Raw genomic sequence first — 26,450 nt, 5'->3', positions numbered from 1 at the left:
CCTCCACGTCTCGGCGCCCCCTGCAGGTCCCCCTCCCCTCCCCACCACCACCTCCCCCCAGGTCTCAGCGCCCCCTGCAGGTCCCCCTCCCCTCCCCCTCACCACCTCCCCCCAGGTCTCAGCGCCCCCTCCCCTCCACTCCCCCCCTCATCCATCCCCACCCCGCCACGGTCTCTCAGCACTACCTGCAGCGCCCCCTGCAGCTCCCACGTCCCCTCCTCCAGATTCCGCATGCCCCATCAACCCCTCCCCCGGCCCCGCCCCTTGCACGCGGCCACGTTCCTGCCCTGCGCCTGCGTACTGCCATTCTTGACCCTCGAGCCCAGGCAGCTGTCTGCGGCAGCAGGCGGCGGCCTGCAGCACGCGGCACGAGGTGGAGCCCACCGGTACTGGGCCGGCCGGGCGCCGATGCCACGCCTCCCGGGTGAGGGACCACCCCCGGGGGCCAGACTGCAGCCTCCTCCAGAGCCGGGGCTGCTCCGCGTGGGTGTGGGCAGGAAAGGTTCCGGTGGGTGGCGAGGAGGGGGTCGGCCAGGGTGGAGCCAGGAGGGGGGAGGTGCCCCAGACCAGGAGAGGCTCATGCTAGACCTGAGGTCTGCATGGCCGAGGGTGCGTGGGTAGAGGCTCGAGGCAAAAAGCCTCCGTGGCTCAAAGGGTGCTGAGTCTGGAATTGTGCCCTGGTGGGAAGCTTGTCCAGGCCTCCCTTCCAGGCCTAGAATGCGCATTTGCTGGAAGCCTGCACAGGGTCAAGCGTTCCAGGCCTGGAATGTGCATTTGTTGAAAGCCTGCCCAGGCCCACATCTGTTGGTTCTAGAATCTTCTGGACAAACACCTGCTTTAGTCTCAGTCCTACTTAGTCCAGCCCCTTGTAGGCCTAGGCTGAGTTAACTTAGTCCTGAGCCGTGTAAGCCCCAAAGCCTTTTGAGGCTGGAACCTTGTCAGGCCTTGAGCAGCCCCAAAGCCTGCTAGGCCGAACCCACTGTGCCCACCCACACGGCTTGCTCTTTCTCTGACAGACCAAGTCACAATGGCAGGGACCGAGATCTCTGTCCCTCCGGAGCAGTTCACCAAAAGCAAAGAACCAGAGTTGATAACAGAAAAAGCCCTGGAGGAGGAAGAAGAAGGGGTGTGCAGAGCGAGGGAACACCCAAGCTCTGAAGAGTTAGAGGCCGAGAGCACCCACGGGGCCCTCCAGGCCAAGATCCCAGGGGACGAGCTGGAGCTCCTGCTGGCCATCCCGGAGGAGGGCGAGAAGCACATCCTGACCCTGCAGATGGTGCACTTGACCTCCGAAGATGCAGAGCTGCAGAACTTGGCACCACAGCACCAGGAAGAGGTGCAGGGGACGGTGCAGCAGGCTGGTAGTGGGCTGCAGTCACTGGTGTGGCTTGGGGAGGGGTCCCAGCAGAGCCCGCACCAGTGTGTCACCATTAGCATCCAGGAGGAGGTGTACCTGCTGCAGGAGGTGGAGGTGATGCAGTTTCATGTTCTGGAGGAGAATGTGACCGGGGCCAGTGAAGACAGTAAGTGTGCAGTGAGCCTGGCAGAAAGCTCTGGATCTAGAAAGGTACAACTAGTTTTAATAAAATGGGGGGCAGGGGAGGAAGCCAGAAAACTATTTTTTAGAGTTACCCTTCATGCAGTATTATGTATGGACAAGCAGTTTAAAATTTGCAATTTAAAATTAAATACAGTAAAAATATTTCCCAGGAAAATCTTGGGGGCCCTCATGTTGTTTTTGAAGAGTTTAAAAAGTTACACTAATTAGAATACGATGAGACGCATCGAGTCTTTAAATTGTGTTCTGTTTCACCACCGAGACCCTCGATGCTTAGTAATTACAGTTGAAGCATTTTGGTTGCAATGGACAATCTTCTGTGCTTCTTTAATTTGTGTTTTTCTCTATGGATTCTGTGGTTTCATCAAAGCAAAGAGTTGAATCAGGCTGTAATTACTAGTACTGTACTTGTTTGAATACCTGTTTTTGTGTATTAGCTTGAGAAAGGTCAGGAAGAGGAACGGCTGCTGGCTGAAGGTGGATCCAGTGAAGAAACAGAAGGGCAGTTTCTTCTTCTGGAAGTGAGACCAGGAGATGAAGGAAGAGTTGAAATTGTTCTGACAATTTCACCCTTAAATATTGAGAAACCTGCGCTGGGTCAAGCACGTGTTGAAGAAGCCAACGCTACAGAAAGTCAAAAAAAGACAAAGGGTAGGCCGGTTCCTTTGTAAGAGACTCTTCAAACAACAGGGCTGCTGATTCTCTTCAGGGGAAGGGGATGGTAGTTGAAGTTTGAAGTGGTTGCCTTAGTCGCTTTCAGCATGTCAGGAAATGGGAGAAGTTTTGAGCTAACGTTCTGTATTGTGAGTCAAATCCAAAAGAGTTTTGCATCTTGTGCGCAGATGTTTTGAAAGCAAAGTACAGAGGCTCCCGAAAGGGCCGTGCACATAAATAGAAATTTGGGCCCCATCTGCTCCCTAGTTTGCATCCCCGGGGGGTTAGGGGGTCTGACGGAGACCAGAGCAAGTGCTTCAGGCCCTGGAGAAGGAAGGAGTGATGCCCAGAGGGCAGCAGAGGCTCCCTTTAAGGGGAGGGGATGTTTAGGTGAGGCCAGGAAAGAGGATGACTCTGACCCTCGAAAAGTATTTGTTCAGCTTTTTTTAAAGTATTAGTTTTTCTCCCTTATTTAAATCAAGAGAGTCCACCCTTGAAGTCTCAACTTTTAGCTCATTTATAAAAAGTCATATCTGGCCACCCTCGGCTGTTTCCTCCTTCTAGCAACAGCTAGTCGGGGTTAGAAAGAGACTCAGTTTAGAAAGCCACACTGCCACCACTGTCCCTTCTTCTTACGTGTGGTTAACGTTATTCATTTAGGCTGATTGCCTCTGGCTTCAGTAGCTGGTTGCATGCGTAACCTTTGCTATATATTAGCTTCTCATATATTTAAATCAAGAGATTGTACCCCCAAATTCCCAGCTCCTAGCTCATTTTCAGGTTTTTTAATATATTCACAATTCTGTGCAAGCGTCACCACTGTCTAATTCCAGAATATTTTTATCACCCTAAAAAGAAAAGTGTACCCATCAAACAGTCGCTTCTGGGCATTTCATTTCAATGGAATCATACCCAGGTAGCACATGGCCTTTTGTGTCTGGATCCCTTCACATACCATAACGTTTTCAAGGCTCATCCACGTCGTCGTAGCATGTGTCGGTACTTCATCCCTTCACCCCTGAATAACATTCCATTGTGTGGATACACACCATGTTCTGTTTATCCAGTGATCTGTTGATCCAGATTTAGGCTGTTTTTACCTTTTAGCTATTGTCCATGGTGCTGCTATGAATATTCATGGACAAGTTTTTGTTTGCACACCTGTTTTCAGTTCTTTTGGGTGTATACCGAGGAGTAGAATTGCTGGACACTCTATGTTTCACTATTTGAGGAGCTGCAGAGCTGCACCAGTTTACATTCCCACCAGCAATGTAGGAGGGTTCCACTTTCTCCACATTCTCACTATTCTCCATTTAAAAAAATTACAGCCATCCTAGTGAGTGTGAAGGGGTGTCCCATTATGGTTTTCATTTGCATTTCCCTAATGACTAATGATGTTGAGTATCTTTTCACGTGTTATTGGCTATTGGTGTGTCTTCTTCGAAAATGTCTATTCAAATCCTTTGCCCATTTTTAAATTGGTACCTGTATTAGCTTCCCAGGGCTGCCATAACAAAATGCCACAAACTGGGTGGCTTAAAACAACATAAACAGGGCTTCCCTGGTGGCGCAGTGGTTGAGAGTCTGCCTGCTAATGCAGGGGACACGGGTTCGAGCCCTGGTCTGGGAAGATCCCACATGCCGCGGAGCAACTACGCCCGCGAGCCACAACTACTGAGCCTGCGCGTCTGAAGCCTGTGCTCCGCAACAAGAGAGGCCGCAATAGTGAGAGGCCCGCGCACCGCGATGAAAAGCTGCCCCTGCTTGCCACAACTAGAGAAAGCCCTCGCACAGAAACGAAGACCCAATACAGCAAAAATAAAATAAATTAATTAATAAACTCCTACCCCCAACATCTTAAAAAAAAAACAAAAAAAAAACCATGAACATATTCTGTCACAGCTCTGGAAGCTGGAAGTCTGAAATCAGTGTTGATACAGCCATGCTCTGTTGGAAGGCTCTAAAAGAGAATATGTTCCATGCCTTTCTCTTAGCTTCTGCTGATGCAGCAACCACGGCATCCTTGGCTTGTAGGTGCATCCCTCCAAGTCTCTGCCTCTGTTGTCACATAAAGTTCTCCGTGTGTCTCTTTCTGTGTCTCTGTTCTCTTCTTATAAGGATACCAGTCGTATTGGATTAGGACCCGTCCTAGTCCAGTATGATCATCTGAAATTGTCTTCAGAGACCCTATGTGCAAGTAAGGTCACATTCATGGATGTTTGCCATTAGGACTGCAACGGATCTTTTTGGGGAACACAACTCAACCCCAAAACCTTCTATTCCAAGTTTGTTGAGTGTTTCGTCATGAAAGGGTGTTGGAATTTGTGAAGTGCTTTTTCTGTACCTATTGAGATGATCACGTAGGGCTTTTTCTCCCTTTCTTTTGTCAGTTTGGTGTATTACATTGATTGATTTCCATCTGTTCAACCTCTCTTCCATTACTGTGATAAATTCCACCTAGTCAAGGTGCACAATCTTTTAAATATGCTACTGGATTTGGTTTGCTAGTATGTTGAAGATTTTTGCATCGGTATTCATAAGGGATATTGGTCTATAGTTTTGTTTTGGTGTCTTTTTTTTTCAGTATCAGAGTAATACTGGCCTCATGAAATGAGTTGGGAAGTGTTTCCTACTCGTCTCTCTTTTTTTTTTAAGAGTTTTAGATGTTAGAGTTTAGAGTTTAGATGTTTTTTAAGAGTTTTAGATTGCTGTTAATTCTTTAAGTCTGGTGGTATTCTCCAATGATGCCATCTGGCCCTGGGGGTTTCTTTGTTGAACTTTTTTGATTAATGACTCAATCTCTTTATTGATTGTAGGGCTATTTGGATTTTCTATTTCTTCTTGAGTCAGTTTTGGTAGTTTGTGTGTTTCTAGGAATTTTCCATTTTGTATAGGTTTTCTAGTTTATTGGCACACATCTGTGTATTCTCTTATAGTCTTTTTTATTTCTGTACGGTTGGTAGTACACTTTGCTTCTTGATTTTAGTTATTTGACTTATCTTTTTTTTTTTTAGTTACAAGTCTAGAGAAAGTGTCAATGTTGATCTTTTAAAAGAACCAACTTTCGTTTCATTGGTCCTCTCTGCTGTTTTCTTATTTTCTATCTCATTTATCTTCACTCTAATCCTTATTATTTCTTCCTTCTGCTAGCTTTGAGTTTAGACTTCTCTTATTTTTCTAGTTCCTTAAGATGTAAAGTTAGGTTATTGATCTGAGATATTTTTTCTTTTTTAATGTAAGTGTTTACAATTAAAAGTTTCCTTCTGAGCACTTTAGCTATATCCTGTAAGCTTGGTATGCCATGTTTTCACTTTTATTCATCTCAAAGCATTTTACAGTTTCTTTGTGATTTCTTCTTTGACCCATTGGTCCTTTAGGAGTATGTTGTTTAACTTCTATATATTTGTGAATATTCCAAATTTCCTTCTTTTATTGATTTCTGACTTCATTCCATAATGGTCAGAGAGCAAATTATTTCTGTCTTTTAAAATTAATTGACACTTGTTTTCTGATTTACCATATGGTCTTTCCTGAAGAAGGTGCCTTATGTACCTGAGAAGAATGTATGTTCTCCTGTTGTTGAGTGGAGTGTTCTATAGCTGTTTCTTCTGTCCAGTTCGTTTATAATGTTGTTTAAGTCTTCTGTTTCCTTGGTGATATTCTGTCTAGTTCTCTTCATTGTTGAAAGTGGGGCATCGAAGTCTCCAACTGTTATTGAACCATCTCTTCCTACTTTCAGTTCTTTCAGTTTTTGCTTCAAGTATTTTGGGGATCTGTTATTAGGTTCACGTATGTTTATAATTGTTATATCTTCATGATGGTTTGACCCTTTTATCATTGCGTTATGTTCTTATTTGTCTCTTGTAACAATTTTTGTTGAAGTCTGTCTTGTCCATTAGTATAGCCACCCAGCTTTCTTTTGCTTACCATTTGCATGGAGCACCTTTTGTTCAGTTACCACATTAGGTGAGAAAAGGATGTGTGTAGTTACTTTGTATTTAAGTGGAACTTGAACACCTAAAGAAAGGTTTGTACAAATACATAAATGTTGTCTCTCCCTCCTACAGAAGGAAAACGAACCTTCCACTGTGACATCTGCACGTTCACCTCTTCTAGAATTTCGAGTTTGAATCGTCATATGAAAACTCACACCAATGAAAAGCCTTATACGTGTCACCTTTGCCTGAAAGCTTTCCGTACTGTTACTGTCCTTCGGAATCATATCAACACCCATACAGGTAAACAGCTGAGAGGGATATTTACCTTGAATGATGTGTGTTGAGGCTTAGGTAAGAATGCAAATCCATCTGTTTGTATATTAAAATAATGCAGTTTTTTAGACTTTAATTTTGTCTTTTTTCTTCAATTTTAGTTAAAAACGTTGGATGTTCCCAAGGTTTTTCTCATATCTTTCCGGGGCCTTTGTGGTTTAAAGAGCCTCTTAATTTTTAAAGCATTTTGAGACTGAGTGTCATTAATAAGTTATGATTCCCTAGGAAAAATGTGGCTAAATCTTGCTTGAAAGAATAAACGATGTGATCTTACAGGAACCAGGCCCTACAAGTGTGGTGACTGTGACATGGCATTTGTCACCAGTGGAGAACGTGCCCGACACAGACGTTATAAACACACTCACGAGAAGCCCTTTAAATGTTCCATGTGCAAGTACGCTAGCGTAGAGGTAAGTTCACTCTTCAAGTTTCGTAGTGTTGTATTAAGAAGCTGCTGTAACAGTCATGTAAGTCAAACTACCAGTAGAATCTCTCGTAACATCTCTGCAGGAAACAATACTCATTTTGTTTCCTAAATTTAATTTTTTAAATGTGATTTCTTTGATTACTGACTAGGGAAAGCAGTATGCAGAGCTGTACAAATTACAAATAACATATGGTCCTGGAGAAATAATTCTCATATTTGTTCAAAAGTTCTACCCTGCATTCTCTGTAGGACTCGTTCCACAAAATCAAAGTGTATTTGCTCTGACAGAACAGAGACCCAATCTGAATGTTCGCTGAGAGTTTTGAGCTTTCCTCAGTGGCACCTGATTTGATACAAAGCAATGTGCTTAAAGATTTAAACATGGCGGGGCTTCCCTGGTGGCGCAGTGGTTGGGAGTCCGCCTGCTGATGCAGGGGACGCGGGTTCGTGATCCGGTCTGGGAGGATCCCACGTGCCGCGGAGCGGCTGGGCCCGTGAGCCACGGCCACTGAGCCTGCGTGTCCGGGAGCCTGTGCTCCGCAGCGGGAGAGGCCACAACAGGGAGAGGCCCGCGTACAGCAAAAAAAAAAAAAAAAAAAAAAAGGTTTAAACGTGGCCATTTCCACTCTTAATGACAGAGGCCAACTTGTTAAATCTTCAGTTATAAGTCATGTTCATTTCAACTAGATCAGTTTCTTTATACCTTCCAGCAGATTTAGTACACCCTCAGTGAAACAACAGAACGGTATATTTACTTTTTTTTTTTTTTTTTTTTTTGCGGTACGCGGGCCTCTCACTGTTGCGGGCTCTCCCGTTGCGGAGCACAGGCTCCGGACGCGCAGGCTCAGCGGCCATAGCTCACGGGCCCAGCTGCTCTGCGGCATGTGGGATCTTCCCGGACCGGGGCACGAACCCGTGTGCCCTGCATCGGCAGGCGGACTCCCAACCACTGCGCCCCCAGGGAAGCCCTATATTTACTTTTGAGTGTCACTTTTGTACAATTAATCTTTAAGAACTCCACTATCTAGCAGAGCGCATGCTGGGTCCTGATTTTGAGCCCCATTGGGAAAGGACGATACGCTTGAATTGAACTGAGTTAAAGGGGAGGGCTAAAGTTTAAATACAGCAGTGATGAAACTGCGTTTCATCAACTAGGAAATTTCACAGACAGGGCAGAATTTGATTCCAAAAAAAAAATTTTTTTTTTTTCTATAACTATTTTCAAAAATTATTTGTCATCTGAGTTAAAGGTTGAAACTGTATGCTGAAAACACAAAATGAGGGTTTCAAAGAACAAAGCCATCTGAGAATCCTACGCCTAGAATAGACGTGTGGTTGGTGTCCTGCCAGTTCTCAGCACAAATTTCCCACGTTCGCTGAGATCCTTCTCCAGGGTCGACCTCAACATATGGACCCTCTGTTTCTGCCCTCACCCTGTGTTTTGCATCTTCCAAGTCCTAGCATGCTGGTCTGCTCTAAGGGGGAGTGGCCAAAGCCCCCCACCCTGACGCCACCCCTTTACACATATGCCAGCAGGAATGTGTGAAGCTGGGATGCAGAGTACCCCAACTTCTGAACTCCCCTCCCTCCTCCTCCTACCTTTCAAAGCCGTCCAGAGAAGGTTTACACACAGCCTTCTTTGATCATGCACACCACTCCGCTTTTCAAACCTCTCATGCTACAGTTTTTTAAATTCCTTTTGTTTTGCTTTCTGATACACTCAAAGCTATCTTTTTTTCTTCTAAAAATCTAAGCTAAATTTTTTGCTTTGGGTCTTGTTTTCCATTCCGAGTCTTCCTTTGTTCTTGAATGTTCTTTAGGCTTCTGGGTACTTTTGCTGCACATTAGGGAACCAGGCCAAGTGGAGCCTTCCTGAGATCACAGACAGGCTGCTGAGGGCTTTCTCACGTCTGTAGCCCAAGCATGGTTCATTACCTCTGTTTCTGCTAAAGGTAGAAAAGAGCCTGAAAGAAGTGAATACAGAATAAGAACAGTCCTAGAAGGTCACTACAATAGGCCCAAAACATGATAAAATGGGCATGTTTGCCTTTTAACTAATTGCCTATGATATGTAATTAATCAAATTAGAAGGTATTTTCTTCTACTTAAGAGTTCTTACAAACTGCTACCGCGTAGAACCTATTCTTATTTTTTATATATAAATGTATTTATTTGTTTATTTTTGGCTTCGTTGGGTCTTCATTGCTGTGCTGGACTTTCTCTAGTTGCCGCGAGCGGGGGCTTCTCTTCGTTCCGGTGCGCGGGCTTCTCATTGCGGTGGCTTCCCTTGTTGCGGAGCACAGGCTCTAGGCGTGTAGGCTTCAGTAGTTGCAGCACACGGGCTCAGTAGATGTGGCACGCGGGCTCAGTAGCTGTGGCTCGTGGGCTCTAGAGCACAGGCTCAGTGGTTGTGGCGCACGGGCTTAGTCGCTCCGCACCATGTGGGATCTTCCCGGACCAGGGCTCAAACCCGTGTCCCCTGCATTGGCAGGCGGATTCGTAACCCCTGCGCCACGAGGGAAGTCCCCGCGTAGAATCTATTCTTAATGGCAAGGAAGGTGTTCCTCCGTCCCTGGGCCGTTTAGGGTCCACAGAGCTTGGAACTGTGAAGTACCTCCGACAGATGTCGGTCCATTCAAGAGCTCATGTTTTCAAGTTTCTCTGTTACGCAAGCAAACAATTTTCTGGCCTCTGCACTTCCGCAGCATGATATAAACTTTGCAGCTATTGAGAGGCCGTTGCCTTAGAAATGAAAATAAGATTGTGGATGCCAGGGAGCAGCTAGATTTCCATTTTCCTTTGTAAAGTGAAGCTGAGGTGAGAGTCTCTTGAACGTCCTGTTCATTGTTGCCCGAGGGTCACACATCAAATGCAGAGCGTCATCCGCCGCAGAAAGGAAGCAGCAGTGGCTTTAGCAGGTTTTCTCCGGGGTGGGAGGTAGGCTCTGCTGTTAAGATCGGACTCGTTTAGATATCTTTTACAACGCTGGTTTATCGAAGACGCCACAAGTTTGGAGTTTCTGCTGCAATAAATATCTTTCATTTGTTTATCAGGCAAGTAAGTTGAAGCGCCACATCCGTTCGCACACGGGCGAGCGCCCCTTTCAGTGCCATCTCTGCAGCTACGCCGGCAAAGACGCCTGCAAGGTGAAACGGCACATGAGGACGCATTCCGGTAAAAGTTTCTCACGCTTAAGGCCAAATAAGTAAAGCGTAGTTTCCTTCTTACAAGTGACCTTGGCAAAGTTATCTTCGGTGCAGAATTAGAAGTCGAACGTCAAAGCGAAGTTTTGACACAGGGATGTTGCCTCTGCATTTATTTAGCGTTGAGGGAGCGTAAGTCAACACGTAAACACAGCACGTAGATACCCCGTGGTGACCCCACTGTGAAGAGTAAACACCGTCAACTATTTGCTCCCATAGGTTTTCCAGGTTTTTCAAAGTCGGCGCCTTAATTCATCCTTCAACGTTAAGGCAAAACAAAAAACAAAGCGTACTGATTTCGTAAAGCACCATCTTTATATTTTGTTGTATAAGGACTGTGATTATGTGTGCTTCTGGGTTCTTTACACCAAGGGTAGGAACTAGGTGTGGGTCTTGAACTGTGAGTACCTCCAGATGTTAGGAGAGTCGCCCATCTGGGCTGCTGTCCACACAGCTGGACATCACGTTGTCCGGGCTTGATTTAGGGACCTGGCCCTAGTTGGGGGTTAAACGTATGAGAAAGGAGTTGCAAAGGGAGTCTTGGGGGGGAAAGAAAGGCTTTCAGCCCCAGGTGTCCTTTGGGGAGCACCAGGGGTTTCGGGGTGAAGCCCCTCGGTGGAGGGTCACTGTTGTCATCCGTGTCCCAGGTGAGAGGCCCTACGAATGCCACATCTGCCACGCACGCTTCACCCAGAGCGGGACCATGAAGATACACGTCCTGCAGAAGCATGGCGAGAACGTCCCCAAGTACCAGTGCCCGCATTGTGACACCGTCACTGCAAGGAAGAGCGACCTGCGTGAGTGTCTGGCTTAGAGAACTTCCTTTAGCTGCCCCGTGGGCCGGCTCTTCGGGAAGCCTGTGGAGCCCTGGGCCTGATTCCAGGGAGGCAGCGGGATTCAGGTGCTGCTCCTGGGTGTGTGTGTGTTTGTTTTCCGGACGTGCTGTGATGCCATCTTGTGGCTAGATCTCGTAAGTGCAGTTTCAGAGTCTGGCCCGGGCCCGGTTCAGGTACACAGATGAGCTCTCACGGGCATTTGAGCTCCTAAAGGGCTTCCCGGGTATTATTTTATTCCATAGTGGGCCTGTTTTTACAGATGACGAAGCGGATAAGGGACAAAAAGCGAACTGCCCCAGAGTCTCGTGACCAGGTGCCAGGAGGTGGCCTGATTTCAGGTTCTGACTCTCTATTAAATGATCTCTCCCGTGACACTCAGCAAATTTTTCTTAAACCCTTGCTGTGACCCTAAGCAATTCTGGGAACCGAGGGTGGAAGCGCGACATGGTTCTTTCCGTAAGGAACTTGCCTCAGTAAAAGAGCCCGCTTCATGTGACGTGAAATCCGTCCTGTGACAAGGTGAACCCCCCTAACAGTACGAGGCACCTTGAGCAGGTCCGAGTGCCAGACTGGGAGCTGGGATTATATCTCGCCTGCAGAGGAAACCGGCCCTACTTAGCCGGGGGCGGTGGTGGAAGTGACGGTGAGTGAACCAGCCCCTCTCCTTTGTTTCGGGGTTCCTGGTCTCTCATTTTCTTCTTTCTAAAACACATAACACTGTGACACTCAGAATATGTCGGCAGAAATAGAGTCCCTGGTTTGCCCAGAGAAATTCTGGATATGAGAGGCACAAACATTTGCAAACATTTCTGAAAGGGTAAAGGTGTTTCATGAAGTCTTAACTTTGCGTCCAGATCCTTTGTCAGTTGCAAAACACAGCCCAGTGAGACCCCGTAGGGCACAGGAGTCTTGAGCCAGTTGCCAAGAAAGGACATTACCGACACCACGGCAAAGAAATACAGGTCATGTCCCATCCAGGTCGGTGGCGCACTCCCTATGCCTCCATATACCTGTAAGATGCTTTGTACACAAGCTAAGTCTTCCTTCCTGTCACTATATGAGACACCAAGCTCTTTAAATGACCGAGTCGGCACGTATGAGGTGCAGAGACGTCTTACACAAAGGACCACAAAGCCACCACGCTTTGGACTTAGTTGAGCCGAAATTATCCTAGAGCGCGCCTCTCGAGTACGACGTAGGGAAAAACAGAGCACTGGCCTCTAACAGAACGTCGGGGCTTCTATTTTAAGCCAGAATACAGAAGTTATATCTTCGTTATGTAGAACCATCTTAACATTATCCTCAAAGTCCGCCCACACCGTAGGGTTCTCCAAGTGCTTGTTAAATGAACACGCCAGGTCCGACGTGCCCTAGCTTAGGTAGCGCTTGGCTCTACGTGAACGAATATTAAGATGAGGTGTCAGCGTGCCATGCATTTAGGGCAGCAGTGTTTTAGCTGAGACTGATTTTACCTCCCAGGAGACACTTGGCAGTGTCTGGAGGCACTTTGGTTGTCACAAGCAGGGAGGAAGGGATGCTACTGGCACTAGAGGGTAGAGGCCAGGGTTGCTGCAGAGAACAGGACACCCACCCAGGAAGGCATGAGCCAGCCTCAAGCGTTAATACAGGCAGACCTCGTTTTATTGCACTTTGCTTTCTCGTGCTTCTCAGCTGCCGCGTATTTTACAGATTGAAGGTTTGTGGCAACCCTGCGTTGAGCAAGTGTGTGGGCACCATCTTTCCGACAGCATTTGCTCACTTCTGGTCTCCGTGTCACATTTTGGTAAATCTCGCAATATTTCAAACCCTCCACCAGCAAAAAGATTATCACTTGCTGAAGGCTCAGATGACGATTAGCATTTTTTAGCAGTATTTTTAAAGTATGTACATTGTTTTTTAGACATAGTGCTAGTGCACACTGAATAGACTACGGTATAGCATAAACATAAATTTTATACGCAGTGGGAAACAAGGAAATCCGTGTGATTCACTTTATTGTGATGGTCTGGAACGGAGCCCGCAATATCTCCGAGGTCTGCCTGTAGTAGCAAGGGTGAGAAACCCTATTTGGAGCGTAGGGGGAAATCGGCCTCACGGAACGTAACCCTATTCTCCCACGTGATGTTCGGTTACTCTTTTAGGCGTCCATTTGCTCAAGCTGCATACGTACGAAGCTGCAGAGATGAAGTGCCGCTACTGTTCTGCTGTCTTCCACGAGCGCTATGCCCTCATTCAGCACCAGAAAACTCACAAAAACGAGAAGAGGTTCAAGTGTGAACACTGCAGCTACGCCTGCAAGCAGGTACTGTGTTTCAGGCACTTGGGGGAGGAGCCGGGAGTTGAAAGCAAGCGTTCTTAAAGTGTGGCTCACAGACCCCTAGAGGTCCTTGAAACCGATCAGGATCATAAGATCAAGATCACTGTTATTAACTAGTTGTAATGCCAACACATTATTCGCCCTTTTCACTAGGTGACATTGGCACTGATGGTGCAAGAACAGTGGAGCTGCTTTAATGTGAGTCAGTGCGGCCACACCAAGCAGGACCACTGTGTTCTTGTTCTTCGTGCCCTGGCAGCAAAAAGGAAGGGCAGTCTACTTAAGAATGTCCTTGACAAAGCCGTGAAAGTTATTCACTTTATTCCATCTTGATTGACCCTGAATGCTCTTTTTAATAGTCTGCGTGATGAACTGCGAAGTTGGCATGAAGCACCTCCGCTGTCCTCCAAAGCACGGTGGTCATCTGGAGGAGGCATCGGTGGGACTTTTGAGTTGCCAGCTCAACTAGCCACCTTTTCGTGAATCACTATTTTTTCTTGAAAGAACAGATGACAAACTCTACTTATTCCATTATTGGGTATTTTATAGACGTTCTCTTGAAAGCCAATGTAGTGATCCTGCCACGTCAAGGAAAATGGGTTGCCAAGAAAGCAGTTCCCACTTGGAAAACTTACATCCATCAGCGTGAACCTGGCAGCTTTCTAATACTTAAGACTTTTCAAATGAGACTGAAGTGATTTTAAGAAAGCATTTTTAATAGTATGTACTCAACACCTAGAAGCTCTTTATAACTCAGAGCTTCTGATGTTTTCCAAATGACCCACCTGTTATTTACAAAATCACGCATGTTATTTACAAAATCACGCATGGGTTAAAGATCCATTGAAAGTATAAAAAGATCAACACATTTTAACATAACAAAGTACAAAAAGTTCACTGGTGTGGTTTCAGGCCCCACATTTTAACCAACTTTTAAGAAATCACCACTTGTTGAATGTTGGTGTAATAGAGAAGAATACCCACAATTATTTGAGAAAAACTATAAAAATTCTGCTCCCTTTCCCAGCTACGTATCTGGGAGAGCAGATGTTCTTCATCTATTTCGGCCACAAGAACACACCCCTGCAGACCGAAGGCAGAAGCTATTTCCTTTGAATAAGGTTGCCAGACTTAGAAATAAAAATAGATAATGACCAGTTAAATTTGCATTTCAGGTAAACAGCAAGTACTTTTGTATACAGGTATGTCCCAAATAGCGCCATCTTATATATGAGGCGAGACATTAGCGTTTTTGTTTTAAAAAAATAGATAATAGGGCTTCCTTGGTGGCGCAGTGGTTGAGAGTCCGCCTGCTGATGCAGAGGACACGGGTTCGTGTCCCGGTCCGGGAGGATCCCACATGCCGCGGAGCGGCTGGGCCCGTGAGCCATGGCCGCTGAGCCTGCGCGTCCGGAGCCTGTGCTCCGCAACGGGAGAGGCCACAACAGTGAGAGGCCCGCGTACCGCAAAAAATAAATAAAAATTAAAAAATAGATAACAGACATTTACAGAGGTATGTTAACATAGTTGATTTGTTATTTTTCAATGAATTGATAAATATTTTTTATATTTTTAATTTCTCAATTGATTTCGAATACAGTCAATATTAATAGATATCATCCCCATAAACAAAAGCTCCTTGGAGTTGGCCATGATTTTTTATGAGTATAATGGGTCCTAAGACCAAAAGCTGAAGAACCGAACAGCGGTTTTGAAGCATTTTGTGCTACTGTGAATATCTTGCCACTGGTCACCAAAGGTGGAGGTCAGTTCTTATTGTGTTTCAAAGTGTGGGCTAGAAATAGCATATGCTTTGAATAAAGGAGAGTGAGTTTTTCTCGTAGATTTTGAGGTTTGGACTGTTTGGATGTCTCAGGCTCAAATTTGTGTAAATCAGCTAAGAGAGCTTCCCGGAAGATGGATGAGACTTGGGAGGTGGTCCCAGGGAGGATAGAGCCCCAGGTGTTTGGGGAGCAGAGAGCAGACAGGGGTACCTGGAGGCCAGGGATGAGGCCAGAGCACTGCTGGGTGCACTGAGCCGCTTTGGTCCTGGAGAGCAGCCCTCCCAGGTTGGACCACGACTCCCAGCAGGAGACCAGGTGATGCTTACCTGGGAGAGAGGGATGAGGTGAAAGGTGCGTGGCGGGGAGGTGTATGTTCATGAGAGAAAGATTGCAAGGAAAGCCATCAGTTAGGGCATTAACAGTAATGCAGAAGTGGTCGTATATTCCATCTGAATAATCATGCCATTTTAAGTAAAACAAATAAAATGTGTACTTTTGCTTGGCTCTCTCTATATTCTTGTCCTGATGCCCCAAATGATTTACTCATATAAATCTTAGTTAAAATTTTTGGCGATTTCTTTGCCAAGAACAATTATTTTCACCCAAATGCTTCTTTTTTTTTAAAAAAAGGAATTTATTAAATTTATTTACTTTTGGCTGCGTTGGGTCTTCATTGCTGCGCATGGGCTTTCTCTAGTTGCAGTGAGCGGGGGCTACTCTTTGTTGCAGTGTGTGGGCTTCTCATTGCGGTGGCTTCTCGTTGCGGAGCATGGGCTCTAGGCATGCGGGCTTCAGTAGTTGTGGCACATGGGCTCAGTAGTTTTGGCTCTCGGGCTCTAGAACGCAGGCTCAGTAGCTGTAGCTCACAGGCTTAGTTGCTCCGCGGCATGTGGGATCCTCCCGGACCAGGGCTCGAACCCATGTCCCCTGCGTTGGCAGGTGGATTCTTAAGCACTGTGCCACTGGGGAAGTCCCCCACTATGCCTTTAAATCGATATGAAGATTTGTAACACTATCAGGAAGTAGCTGGGAAAATGTTTAGATGCTTAATGTCCTTCAGACCCCAAAAGTCTGCTGAGTTGGAACTCTAACAATAGATTTTCAAGTTTGCAGGTTCCATCTGCCCTTTGTAAACTCAGATCATGGCAAATAATTATAGAAATAGGGCTGCAAATACATAAGCTCTTTTGGAGGGGAAATTGATGACGGTTTCACTCCCCAAGGTATGTTCTACTCCATCCCTCCTGGGACTGTAGGACCAGCTGGGATTAATCCTGAGAACTTGGTAACCTGATGGCAGGGACCGTGTAAGCTTGTTTCCTAGAGGCCAGACCGCGCTACTTCCACGGCAGTGCTGTGTCAAGAATGCGTTTGCTTTGTTTTTTCTTAAAAATGCACACATCTTTGGGGAGGAAAAAAAAAAAAGGTATACAATAAATAACGTCTGATGCTAAAAAATTCCTGTCAGTAGCTCAGCCATTTGTTTTCCTTCCCTTCTAGGAACGTCATATGACAGTTCACATACGTACCCACACTGGAGAGAAGCCGTTTGCCTGCCTCTCCTGCAATAGACGTTTCCCACAGAAGCAACTTCTAAACGTGCACTTCAAGAAATACCATGATACAACTTTCGTCCCGACTGTTTACAAATGCCCCAGGTGTGGCAAAGGCTTTACCCGCTTGGTAAGGTCCCTCAAGTCCCAATAAATCCTCCTTGAGAAGATCCCTGTGTCCCCAGGCACGGTGTCACACTTGGGCAGTTTTATCCTGATTATAGAAACTTGCCAGGATTTAAGGTAGCATCTGTCATGCCTTAAGAAAGTGGTTATTAGTTTTCTGGAGTCACAAAACTCTTGAAAATCTTATAAACATGTGGTTTCCCTTCCGTGAAAAAAGACACTCCTGCAGACAGAATCTTGCGAATGGCTTTAGGGAGTTCTCAGGCTCCCGGACAATCTACAAAGAACCCCTGCTTTTAGGGTAACATGTTAAAAATTGTCCCTGTGGATTAGATTTAGGCAGAGAATGCAGTTTTTAATATGTTTTGTAGATATTCTTAGAATAGGGCTCTCGGTACTGTGCTCAGAAATACATTTACTCTTCAGTTTTATTTTTTTAGGTGTCGTATTAGTTATCTATTGCAAAGCAAATTACCTCGAGATGTAGTGGCTTAAGACAACCAACATTTGTTCCCTCTCATTTTCTGTGGGTTGGGAAGTTGGGAGTGGCTCACCTGGGTGGTTCTGCCTCTGGGTCTCTCGTGAGTTGCCGTCAGGATGTTGTCAGGGGCTGCAGTCATTGGATGGCGTGACTGGAGCTGGAGGTACCGCTTCTAAGACGGCGTGCTCAACATGGCTGTTGGCAGGAGGCTTCAGTTCCTCGCTCCGTGGACCTCTCCATTGGGCTGCTCAAGTGTCCTCGTGACCAGAGCGAGAGAGAGCAAGGAGGAAGCCACAGTGTCCCCTAATCTTAGAAGTGACACGACCCTACTTTTCTGTTCATTAGAAATGCAGCATATAATTCAGCCCATATTCAAGGGGTGAGGGGTAAAGTCCCTTTTGAAAGAAAGAGCGCCAAAGAATTTGTGGACATTTAAAGCCACCACAGATGATTAGCTAGATCCCTAGATGATGTGTGTGCTTTATAAAAGTTTAAAATTATCTGAACTTGACTATTTCTATGGAAGAAACTATCTTTTCTCTTAGAGGAAGATGGTAGGGTAGTTGTGTTTTTTGGGTAGTGTGTGGGACAGTTCTGGAGTGTTAATGCTATTAGTTGAAAATTTCAAACAGAAGCGGCGGCAGTGCTCCAAAAACAGTGTCATTCATACTGAGTTAAAATTGTAAAGAAGCTGCCCTTTGGTGTGAGAAACAAGAAAGCAGAGTAAAGAGTAAGTCAGCCTCACAGGATCCTTCAGCATGAAGTCAGAAGTTTTGAAACTTCTCCTTCCATTCAAGAAAGCACATTGGGACTTGCATCTAGAATATAGAAAGAATGTTTACAACACTATAATAAAAAGTTAAATACCCTATTAAAAACAGGCAAAGGATCTAAGTAGACATTTCTCCGAAGAAAATATACAGATGGCCGATAGGCACGTGAAAACATTCGTCACTAAGGAAATGCAAATCAGAATCACAGTGAGATACCCCTAGGACGAGCCATTAGAATGGCTGTGATCAAAGAAGGCAGATAATAAAAGATGTGGGAAAACTGAACCTGTTATACATTGCTGGTGGGATTTTTAAACGGTGAAGTCACCTTGTAAAACAGTCCGGCAGTTCCTCAAAAAGTTAAACATAGAGTTACCATGTGACCCGGCAATTCCACTCCTAGGCATGTATCCCAAAGAGTTGAAACATATGGCCACACAAAAACCTGTACACAAATGTTCACAGCAGCATTATTCATAATAGCCAAAAACTGGAAACTACCCAAATGTCCATCAACTAACGAACAGATAAAACGTGGCCTGCCCATACACTGGAATATTATTCAACCACAAAAAGAAGTGAAACACTGATACATGCTATATAACGTGGGTGAACCTCGAAAAAAGCCAGACACAGAAGGCTACATATTATATGATCCATCTTGATGAAATGTCCAGAACAGGCAAGTTCATAGAGACAGAAAGTAGATTAGTGGCTGCCTGGAGCTGGAAGGAGGGGGAATGCAGAGTGTTTACGGTATAGGATTTCTTTTTGAAATGTTCTAAAATTGATTGTGGTGGATAGTTGCACAATTCTGTGAATGAACTAAAAACCTTGAATTATACATTTTAAACAGGTGGATTTTACGGCATGGGAATTATATCTCAATAAAGCTGTTTATAAGAAATAAAAGAAAGGGATTTCCCATTTCTGGTTCCATGTGTAAGGAACTTGGAAGTCACTACTTCATCCTAACAAGTAAAAAACTGAATAGAGTGAAAAATCAACAACTCTTTAAGATCCGTAAAAGAGGCAAGGCCACAGGGCAAACCTGCCCCCAAGCTTGGAGACACAGACAGGTGAATGCAGGGAGTCCCCTCTTACCTGAGCAGAGACTTAGAAGCAGGAACTGCTGTGGAAGCCAGTGCCGGTGTAGGAAAACCAGAGCTGTCACTGATGAATTGCTGGAGGCTCGGCGTGCACAACTGAGTGTTGAAAGGTGCAGGGGGATCCAGTCATAGGGGGATCCCCACCATATTGTGAGCTTTACCACCAGGAGTTCAACAAGGTTCCCACAGCGAATATCTAAAAAACAAAAACAAAAAAATCTCCTTCTGCTTCCTGCAGGGGGAGTGGAAAAGGAACCATTCTTCTTACCGAGGCTTGTTCTAGGGGTAGACTAGTTAACCAGTACCTAATCTGCTGGGGTTTTATCAGAGCCTAACTGACCTGGGGAAGGGAAATACCCAAGTCCACCCCATTTTGGACATTCTGTCCCACCCAAGAGGGGAGAAAAAAGAAACTGAGAAACCACAGCCCAGAGGCACAGGCTCACGGAAAGGCTGAGCCCTCAACACAGGCTGGAGAACGCACCCCACACCATCACATTACTAAAGGCTTATTTACAGCAGCTCCTTTTATGCAAAAAAAAGAAAAATTCCAAGGCGTGCCAAACAGCAAAAAACACAATTTGAAGAGACAGAGCAAGCATCAGGAATGGCAGGGATGTTGGAGTTATCAGACCAGGAACTTAAAACAACTACGATTCATATGCTAAGGGCGCTAACAAAAAAAGTAGGCAGGGCTTCCCTGGTAACACAGTGGTTGAGAGTCAGCCTGCCGATGCAGGGGACGCGGGTTCGTGCCCCGGTCCGGGAAGATCCCACATGCTGCGGAGCGGCTGGGCCCGTGAGCCATGGCCGCTGAGCCTGCGCATCCGGAGCCTGTGCTCCGCAACGGCAGAGGCCACAGCAGTGAGAGGCCCGCGTACCGCAAAAAAAAAAAACACTTAAACCTCAACAATAAGAAAACAACCCAGTTAAAAAATGGGCTAAGGACTTTGACACCTCACCAAAGAAGATATACTGATGGCAAATAAGCATATGAAAAATTGTTCCCCATCATATGTCATCAGGGAAATGCAAATTAAAACAATGAGATACCACGACACACCTATTGGAATGGCCGAAATCCGGAATACAGACAACACCAAACGCCAGCGAGGAGGTGGGACAACAGAAATTCTTCTTCATTGCTGGTTGCAGCGTAAAATGGGGCAGCCAGTTTGGAAGACAGTTTGGAACTTTCTTACGAAACTAAACATACTCATACCCCACAATTCCACAGTCATGCTCTTTGGTATTTACCCAAAAGAGCTGAAAGCTTATGTCCACACAAAAACCTACACACAGGTGTTATAGCAGCTTTACTCATAATTGCCCAAACTTGGAAACAACCAAGACTCCCTTGAGTAGGTGGATGGATAAACGAACTGTGGTGCATCCAGACGGTGGAATATTATTGAGCGCAATTTGAATATATAAAATCTCTCTTTTATAACATCATTAGGACTAAAGGAGAAATCAAGAATAGAATTAAGATTATATTTACAACTTATGAATAGCACGTGTCCAAACTAATGGGATGCAACCCAAAACTACAGCTATTCGAGTCCTTTGCGTTTCCATTTGAATTTTAGAATTAGCTTGTCAATATTTGTAAAGTTGTAGCTTTAAATGAGTTTATAATACAAAATGTAAAAGAGAAAATAAACATTTAAATTAATATTTTAGAAAGAGCAAAAATAAAAAAGGTCCACATCAAAAAAATCTTAAAAAAAAAAAGACATGGAGGAACTTTAAATGTGCATTAAGTGAAAGAAGCCAGTCGGAAAAGGCTCTACACTGTATGGTTTCAACTCTGTGGCGCTCTGGAAAAGGCAAAACTGGAGACAGTAAGAGGACCAGCGGTCGCTTGGGGTTGGGGTTTGGGGGAAGAAAGAATAGGCAGACAGCAGAGGATTTGTAGGGAAGAAAATCTACCTCCCTCTCAATTTTGCTGTGAACCTAAAACTGCTCTTTAAAAATTGTGTTTAAAAATAGACAAATAAATGAAAGTATATCTGGATACTCAAATTCAATTTAATTTTTAAAAAGCATAGGATTCACAAACTTCCATTCTTTAGCCCACAGTGGTCCCAGGGTATCTCTAGACCAGAATGTCACAGGGCCACCCCTCTCCTCCCCAGTAAGGATCCCCTGCTCTGGATTCAGAATACTGGGCACCTCCTCTCTTGAGAAACAGTTCCCTGACACAGAGCTTTGTGTTATTACTTTGCCCCCTGGGCCGTCAATGTCCATAGGTTTACTTAAAATCTTACCCCACTTACTTTGTAAAGGCTGGATGTGTTTTTGTTTGTTTTGTTTGCTCATCCAAACTGTGTCAGGAGTTCTTAACCATGAACTTTGTGAAGTCGTCGGGAGACTGTGCGTGGAGATACACATGCCTGTTGCTGGGGAAGGAGCCTTGCTTTTTATCATATTCACAAAGGAATCCTTGACTCCAAAAGGCTTGGTTTTATATACTTCGTCATCCTATAAACCAGGGATTGGCACGCTTTTTTCTGTAAAGGGCCAGAGTAAATATTTTCATCTTCACAGACCAGTTTCTGCCCCAACTACTCAAGTCTGCCGTTGTAGCTCAAAAGCAGTTTGCCAACCCGTATGGATAAGCATAAAATGGAAGCAATTTAAATACCATCCCCCTCCCCTTACATACGGATCCTTCCTCTTTCCCCCGACGCACCAGGACAGCCCCGACCACCACACTGAAGTCTCAGTGGAAACTAGGGGTCACATTTTATATAATCAGCATATTTAATGACATGCCGCCAGTATCTTACTTTAGCATATGGACTTAGTGTAAGTGTTCTCACTTATTTTAAACCATCCTGCGTGTTCACAGACAAAAATATATCGTTACTAGGTTCGATAGGAAAGCTCTGAGCTGCCTTTTTCATTCCAAATGTTGTACAGTCTTAATACCTCCATGCATAGTGGGTCTGGAGGGAAGCTGGTAGGGCAGTAAAATGCCCATGGTATAGTGCTGATTTTTATAAAATCGAGGGTATATTGAATTTTTCAAACCTCACTTCAGTAGAAGCAGTCTAGGAAAATGAATTTTGTCTTCTCATTGACGTCCCTGACTTTAAAAATATTTAAAAATAAGCTGGGTTTCGGCTAGACCGAAACACAACGGAAAAGGGTCACCTCTAAAAAAAACCATCTTTTTTGTACAAGATTACCCAAGGCGCGCGTTCCTCCCCGCTTCCCGTCTCCTTAGCCGTGGGTTTTCCACGCCATTCCCAGTGATGCTGGCTTTCTCTGTGCTCTCCTTTCTCCGGCAGAATAACATGCAGAGACACTTGAAAAAGTGTGGCTCCAGGCAAGAGAAGCCAACCACCTCGGAAAAAGGAAGACGAACAAAAATGAGGAAGCCGACCATCCCGAAAGAGACAGCCAAGGAAGACGGTACCTCGTGTTAAATGAATCAGGTTTTATTTTGACGGTGGTTTTCTGGTTCTACGTTTCCCTGGGTGCTGAGCGTTACTGTGCAGGGGACGCATCCAGAAACCCTAAGTGTCCGACCCCAGCAGGCGCCTGTTCCCAGCAGCCATTGCTGCTGCTGCTGCCCCGACGGGCGGGTTGGTGAAGTGGGAGGATGCGCAGAGGAAGTGAGCCTGGGGACCCCGGTGGGTCCACGCCCCCCGTCACGTGGGGTCCTGGCGGGACGTGAGAGCCAGGCGATGACGCTGCACATGCCCCCGCTGTCCCTGGTCGTGCTGGTGGACCGTCCCTGTGCCTGGTGGAGCTATGGGCCTGTGTCCATCTCCTGGGGCTGCCGCGGCAAATGACCACGTGCTGGGTGGCTTAGAACGGGAATTGATTTGCTTGTAGGTCTGGAGGCAGAAGCCTTAAATCAAGGCCATCAGCAGGGCTATGCTCCATCTGCACGCTCTGGGGCGGGGGGGGGGGCACCCTTCCTTGCCTCTTCCGGCCTCCGGTGGCCCAGGCGCCCCGGGCCTGTGGCTGCATCACCCCGTCTCTGCCTCTGTCTGCCCGTGGGCGCATCCCCTGTATCTGCGTCTCACCTTTTCTGTCTCATACAGACACGTGTCGTTGGCTTTAGGGCCTGCCTGGAAGATCCAGGATGATCTCATCCCGAGGGCCTCCATTACATCTTCAAAGACCCTTCTTCCAAATAAAGTCCCAGTCTCAGTTTGGGGGTTGGGATGTGGGCGTGTCTTTTGCGGGGCTGCCATTCAACCCACTCCAGGTGTCAGTCTTTTCCCTCCAGCCTCAGGGAGCAGATGTGAGTCCCCAAGTTAACACAGGGGTTGTCCGTGTGCTGTCGGCCCTGTGGAAGGTTCTGCTCCACGAGGGGGAGGCCCTAGCTCCTGTGCAGCTGTTCTGTTCCTTTCGTATGAGAATCTTAGACTTAGAGTGTGACTGGAAACCAAGGCAACCTTCAGCAAAAACAAATGGAAAATGTTTGCATGGCATCCTCATCCTTTAAATTCCCTAGATTTTGATTCCAGCCCCAATCCTGGACTTGTGAATGTTCCCACGGAGAGCTGGAAGCCTCTTCCTTCCTCCAAGGGTTGTCAGATCAAGTGGAGGACACGCCCAGTTAAATTTGAATTTCAGATAAACGATGAATAACTTTGTCATCTGAGTATATCCCACACACTCTCTGGGATAAACTTATGCTAAGCAATGATTCAGTGTTTATCGGAAACTCACGTTTAACAGGGCGTCCTGCAGTCCGTCCCTTTCCCCTCTGTGCAGCGTCCCTCATTTCAGTAACTGTCCACATGCCAAACTCTCTGGTTCTTTTTCCACGTCTCACCCACCTGGCAAAGCTCAAACTCTGGAGGCATCGTGGGAGCCAGGTTCTGGAGGGCGGGTTACCTGGCAGGACCTAGGGGTCCTCAGTCGGTGCACAGCTGCCCAGCTCAGTTACAACCATCCAGGATCGCACCCACGGCCCATCTCTGGAGCACCTGTTTTATCTCCTGCAGGAGTTACCATGTCCCACCGAGAGCTCACACGTGGTCCCTTTTATCCTGAGTGCAGCCCCACACCGCAGGCCTTCGTGCCGTCCGCCAGTGGCGAACTGGATGGCAGAGGCCACAGCCCGCCCCGGGCTCCCGTGGACACCCCGTGGCACCTCTCCCACCTGCTCACCCCTCCACGTTTCTCTTCTCCCTCCCCAGCGGCCAGCTCGTCCGGTTCAGCCAAATCCTTCTCGACAGCCTCAAATATACTTGTGTCTTGAGAAAAAATAAATACACCGGCAGGACTCCCAGCTCCACTCTGCTCCCTCTTGTTCCCATGGACTCCCCTCTCCCCTGCCCCCTCGGCCCCTCCATTGTTCAAGCCTGTGGGCTTCCAGCCTGGGCACTGGCCTCCGCAGTTGCGGGGCAGCACCTCACCCTCATTAATCCTGAGCTGACCTCTCCCCAACGTGCTTTCTGGACGTTGACATTGAAAGAACAGAAAAAAATTTTTTTAGTGGTGAAGAGTAGGTCCCCACGTGCGCCTTCTCCCCCATTTACTCACACTAGTCTTTGAAACAGGACCGTTCTGTCGACGAGCTCTGGGAAGGGCCCTGGAGACACGGCTGGCGTTGACTGTTCGTGAGTCAGAAGGGCAGAAAGGGCAAAGCTCTTGCAGTTTTAAAAATCGGGGATGGAAAGACTGGATATATTAAAACGTTTTGCGTATCGAAGAGGGTCAGCTGCGTATTCAAAGCAAAGTGTGAATTGAGACAAGTAACCTGACTTGTATTAGCCAGAAACAGGACTTGATTTGCACTTCAGGGTCTTTTTTGAACCTACATCCTCCAGGTCATCGTTTCATTTCTACTTTTGCTGTGTTAGTGGGTCAGCGTGTCCCCCACCAGGTCCTCGGTAGATTTCTGCAAGTTACTGTCAGACGGCACCTGTTCCGCGACTCTTGTGTTCATCTTCGTACACAAGGCCTGAGTCTTATTCCTCTCCCCCCTCCCCCCTCCCAAATGCTTCAAGGAACCGTAAGCAAAACTATGTTGCAACAAGTTTGAAGTCACATGCGATAAAAAGCCGCCTTCTGCGCGGGGCTCTCTGTCTCTCATTCCCGGTGCCTCGTCAGTGACTTTCCACGGGTTTTCTCGGAGGAATTTGGAAAATGGGTATGGGGTTGGATGTGGATGTGAGCCTCTGTTTTGAGACTCCCAAAGTTGGGCTGACTGTTTAGAAGCTGCTGGAAGGAGGGCAGGGATGGTCACGGATCTGAGTGTGGCTCATGGCGTGTACCTAGCAGGACGCTTGGCCCGGAGGTGACTCGGGGTATGTTGATTAGCTGATGGGACAGGTGTCCCGAGAGCCGCTGGCCTTTTTCATGTCATCAGTGTCATTCCGTGGGCACCAGGACAAGACTTGTGTAAGCCGTCCGGCCAGTAACTCACAGGATCTGCATTCACCTCAAGCCGCGGTTCTCAGCGGGGGGTGGTTTTGCCCCGCGGGGCGCAGGTGCCTGTGTCTGGTGGCATTTCTGGCTGCCACAGCTGGGGGAGGGTGCTTCTGGCACCCCGCGGGTCAAGGCCAGGGAGGCTGCTCACCGCCTAACGGTGCGCAGGACAGGTTCCCACAGCAGGGAACCCTCCGGCCCTAAATGTCTGCAGAGCTGAGGTGGAGAAGCCCTGCCTTAAAGCTGGGGTTGAGAAGCCCTGCCTTAAACAGTTGAGATCAGGGTATTTGTACTGTCCCATAAATGGAAGTATTGTTTTGTAAAATGCTGCGCTAAAAATTCAGTCATTGTTTCCAAAATACAATCGCAGCGTTTTTATCAATTCTGATTTCGCGGCTGCTTTATTTTAAATTTGCCAACGCTGTGCCTTTTCCCCAAGAAGCCGCTGCTGAGGAGGCCTCCCTGGTGAGCGGAGAGCAGTACCCGGGGGGGGCTGGTTCCCATCGACTTCGGAGAAGCCATGGCTGGAGGCGAGGACCCGGATGAAGACATGACCTGTGAGATGATCCTGGCCATGATGGAGAACTGATGGGGAGTCCAGGTTCGGTGCGACAACGTGTCGTTCTCAACGCGCGTTACGAGGGTTTAGCACTGTCTTTGAAACAATTAAATTCATGACAACGGATGGTCACAGTTTTTCCAGAGCTTGTGGTAGTGCCTAGAATTGGTTGCCTGTTTTCAGTTGGGTATTTCAGAAACACTACAGGCATTTGATAAAGGGCCCCAATCCTGAATTGGAGGATGAAACCTCAGACCTATGAATTCATTCACTTGATACCGGCAGGGTGACCCCCAATGAATGAGCAGTGATTTTTGGATAATAGTCATTTCCATGGTGACGTAGACCACTTAGTGCTTCACCAGACAGGCGAAGCTGGGGAACTGCAGGTTGGATTGTA

At 46.6% G+C, this 26,450-nt stretch overlaps 3 protein-coding genes across 5 annotated transcripts in view; 1 reads left to right on the top strand and 2 right to left on the bottom strand.

Moving 5' to 3' along the window:
- The window catches only part of PCK1 (phosphoenolpyruvate carboxykinase 1), a 57,159-nt gene extending 39,242 nt beyond the window's left edge, over nucleotides 1-17,917 (bottom strand). Inside the window, exon 1 of one of the 2 annotated variants that reach the window (XM_073793124.1) lies at nucleotides 17,284-17,917. The gene's annotated coding sequence lies outside the window, so the exon portion shown is untranslated. The remainder of the gene's footprint in view (nucleotides 1-17,283) is intronic. The other variant, XM_073793127.1, reaches the window with a different exon arrangement.
- CTCFL (CCCTC-binding factor like) lies at nucleotides 1,028-26,335 on the top strand. Of its 2 annotated transcripts, XM_004311046.4 has the most exons (11): nucleotides 1,028-1,348; nucleotides 1,442-1,567; nucleotides 1,996-2,209; nucleotides 6,280-6,450; nucleotides 6,760-6,893; nucleotides 9,964-10,084; nucleotides 10,761-10,910; nucleotides 13,091-13,251; nucleotides 16,551-16,733; nucleotides 22,389-22,512; nucleotides 25,931-26,335. In XM_004311046.4, exons 1-11 carry the CDS (start codon nucleotides 1,028-1,030, stop codon nucleotides 26,035-26,037), a joined length of 1,812 nt encoding a protein of 603 aa, XP_004311094.3. In that variant the 3' UTR covers nucleotides 26,038-26,335. The 2 variants fall into 2 exon arrangements, with proteins under 2 accessions (XP_004311094.3, XP_019799610.2); XM_019944051.3 differs by having other exon boundaries at nucleotides 1,028-1,567; nucleotides 2,011-2,209.
- The window catches only part of RBM38 (RNA binding motif protein 38), a 90,437-nt gene continuing 83,235 nt past the window's right edge, over nucleotides 19,249-26,450 (bottom strand). Inside the window, exon 4 of the mRNA XM_073793129.1 lies at nucleotides 19,249-19,288. Within this exon, the coding sequence (XP_073649230.1) occupies nucleotides 19,264-19,288 (25 nt within the window). The 3' untranslated portion in view covers nucleotides 19,249-19,263. The remainder of the gene's footprint in view (nucleotides 19,289-26,450) is intronic.

The sequence above is a fragment of the Tursiops truncatus genome, chromosome 15, assembly GCF_011762595.2.
Source record: "Tursiops truncatus isolate mTurTru1 chromosome 15, mTurTru1.mat.Y, whole genome shotgun sequence".
Classification (NCBI taxonomy): Eukaryota; Metazoa; Chordata; class Mammalia; order Artiodactyla; family Delphinidae; genus Tursiops; species Tursiops truncatus.
This window is presented reverse-complemented; position numbering and strand designations above follow the sequence as displayed.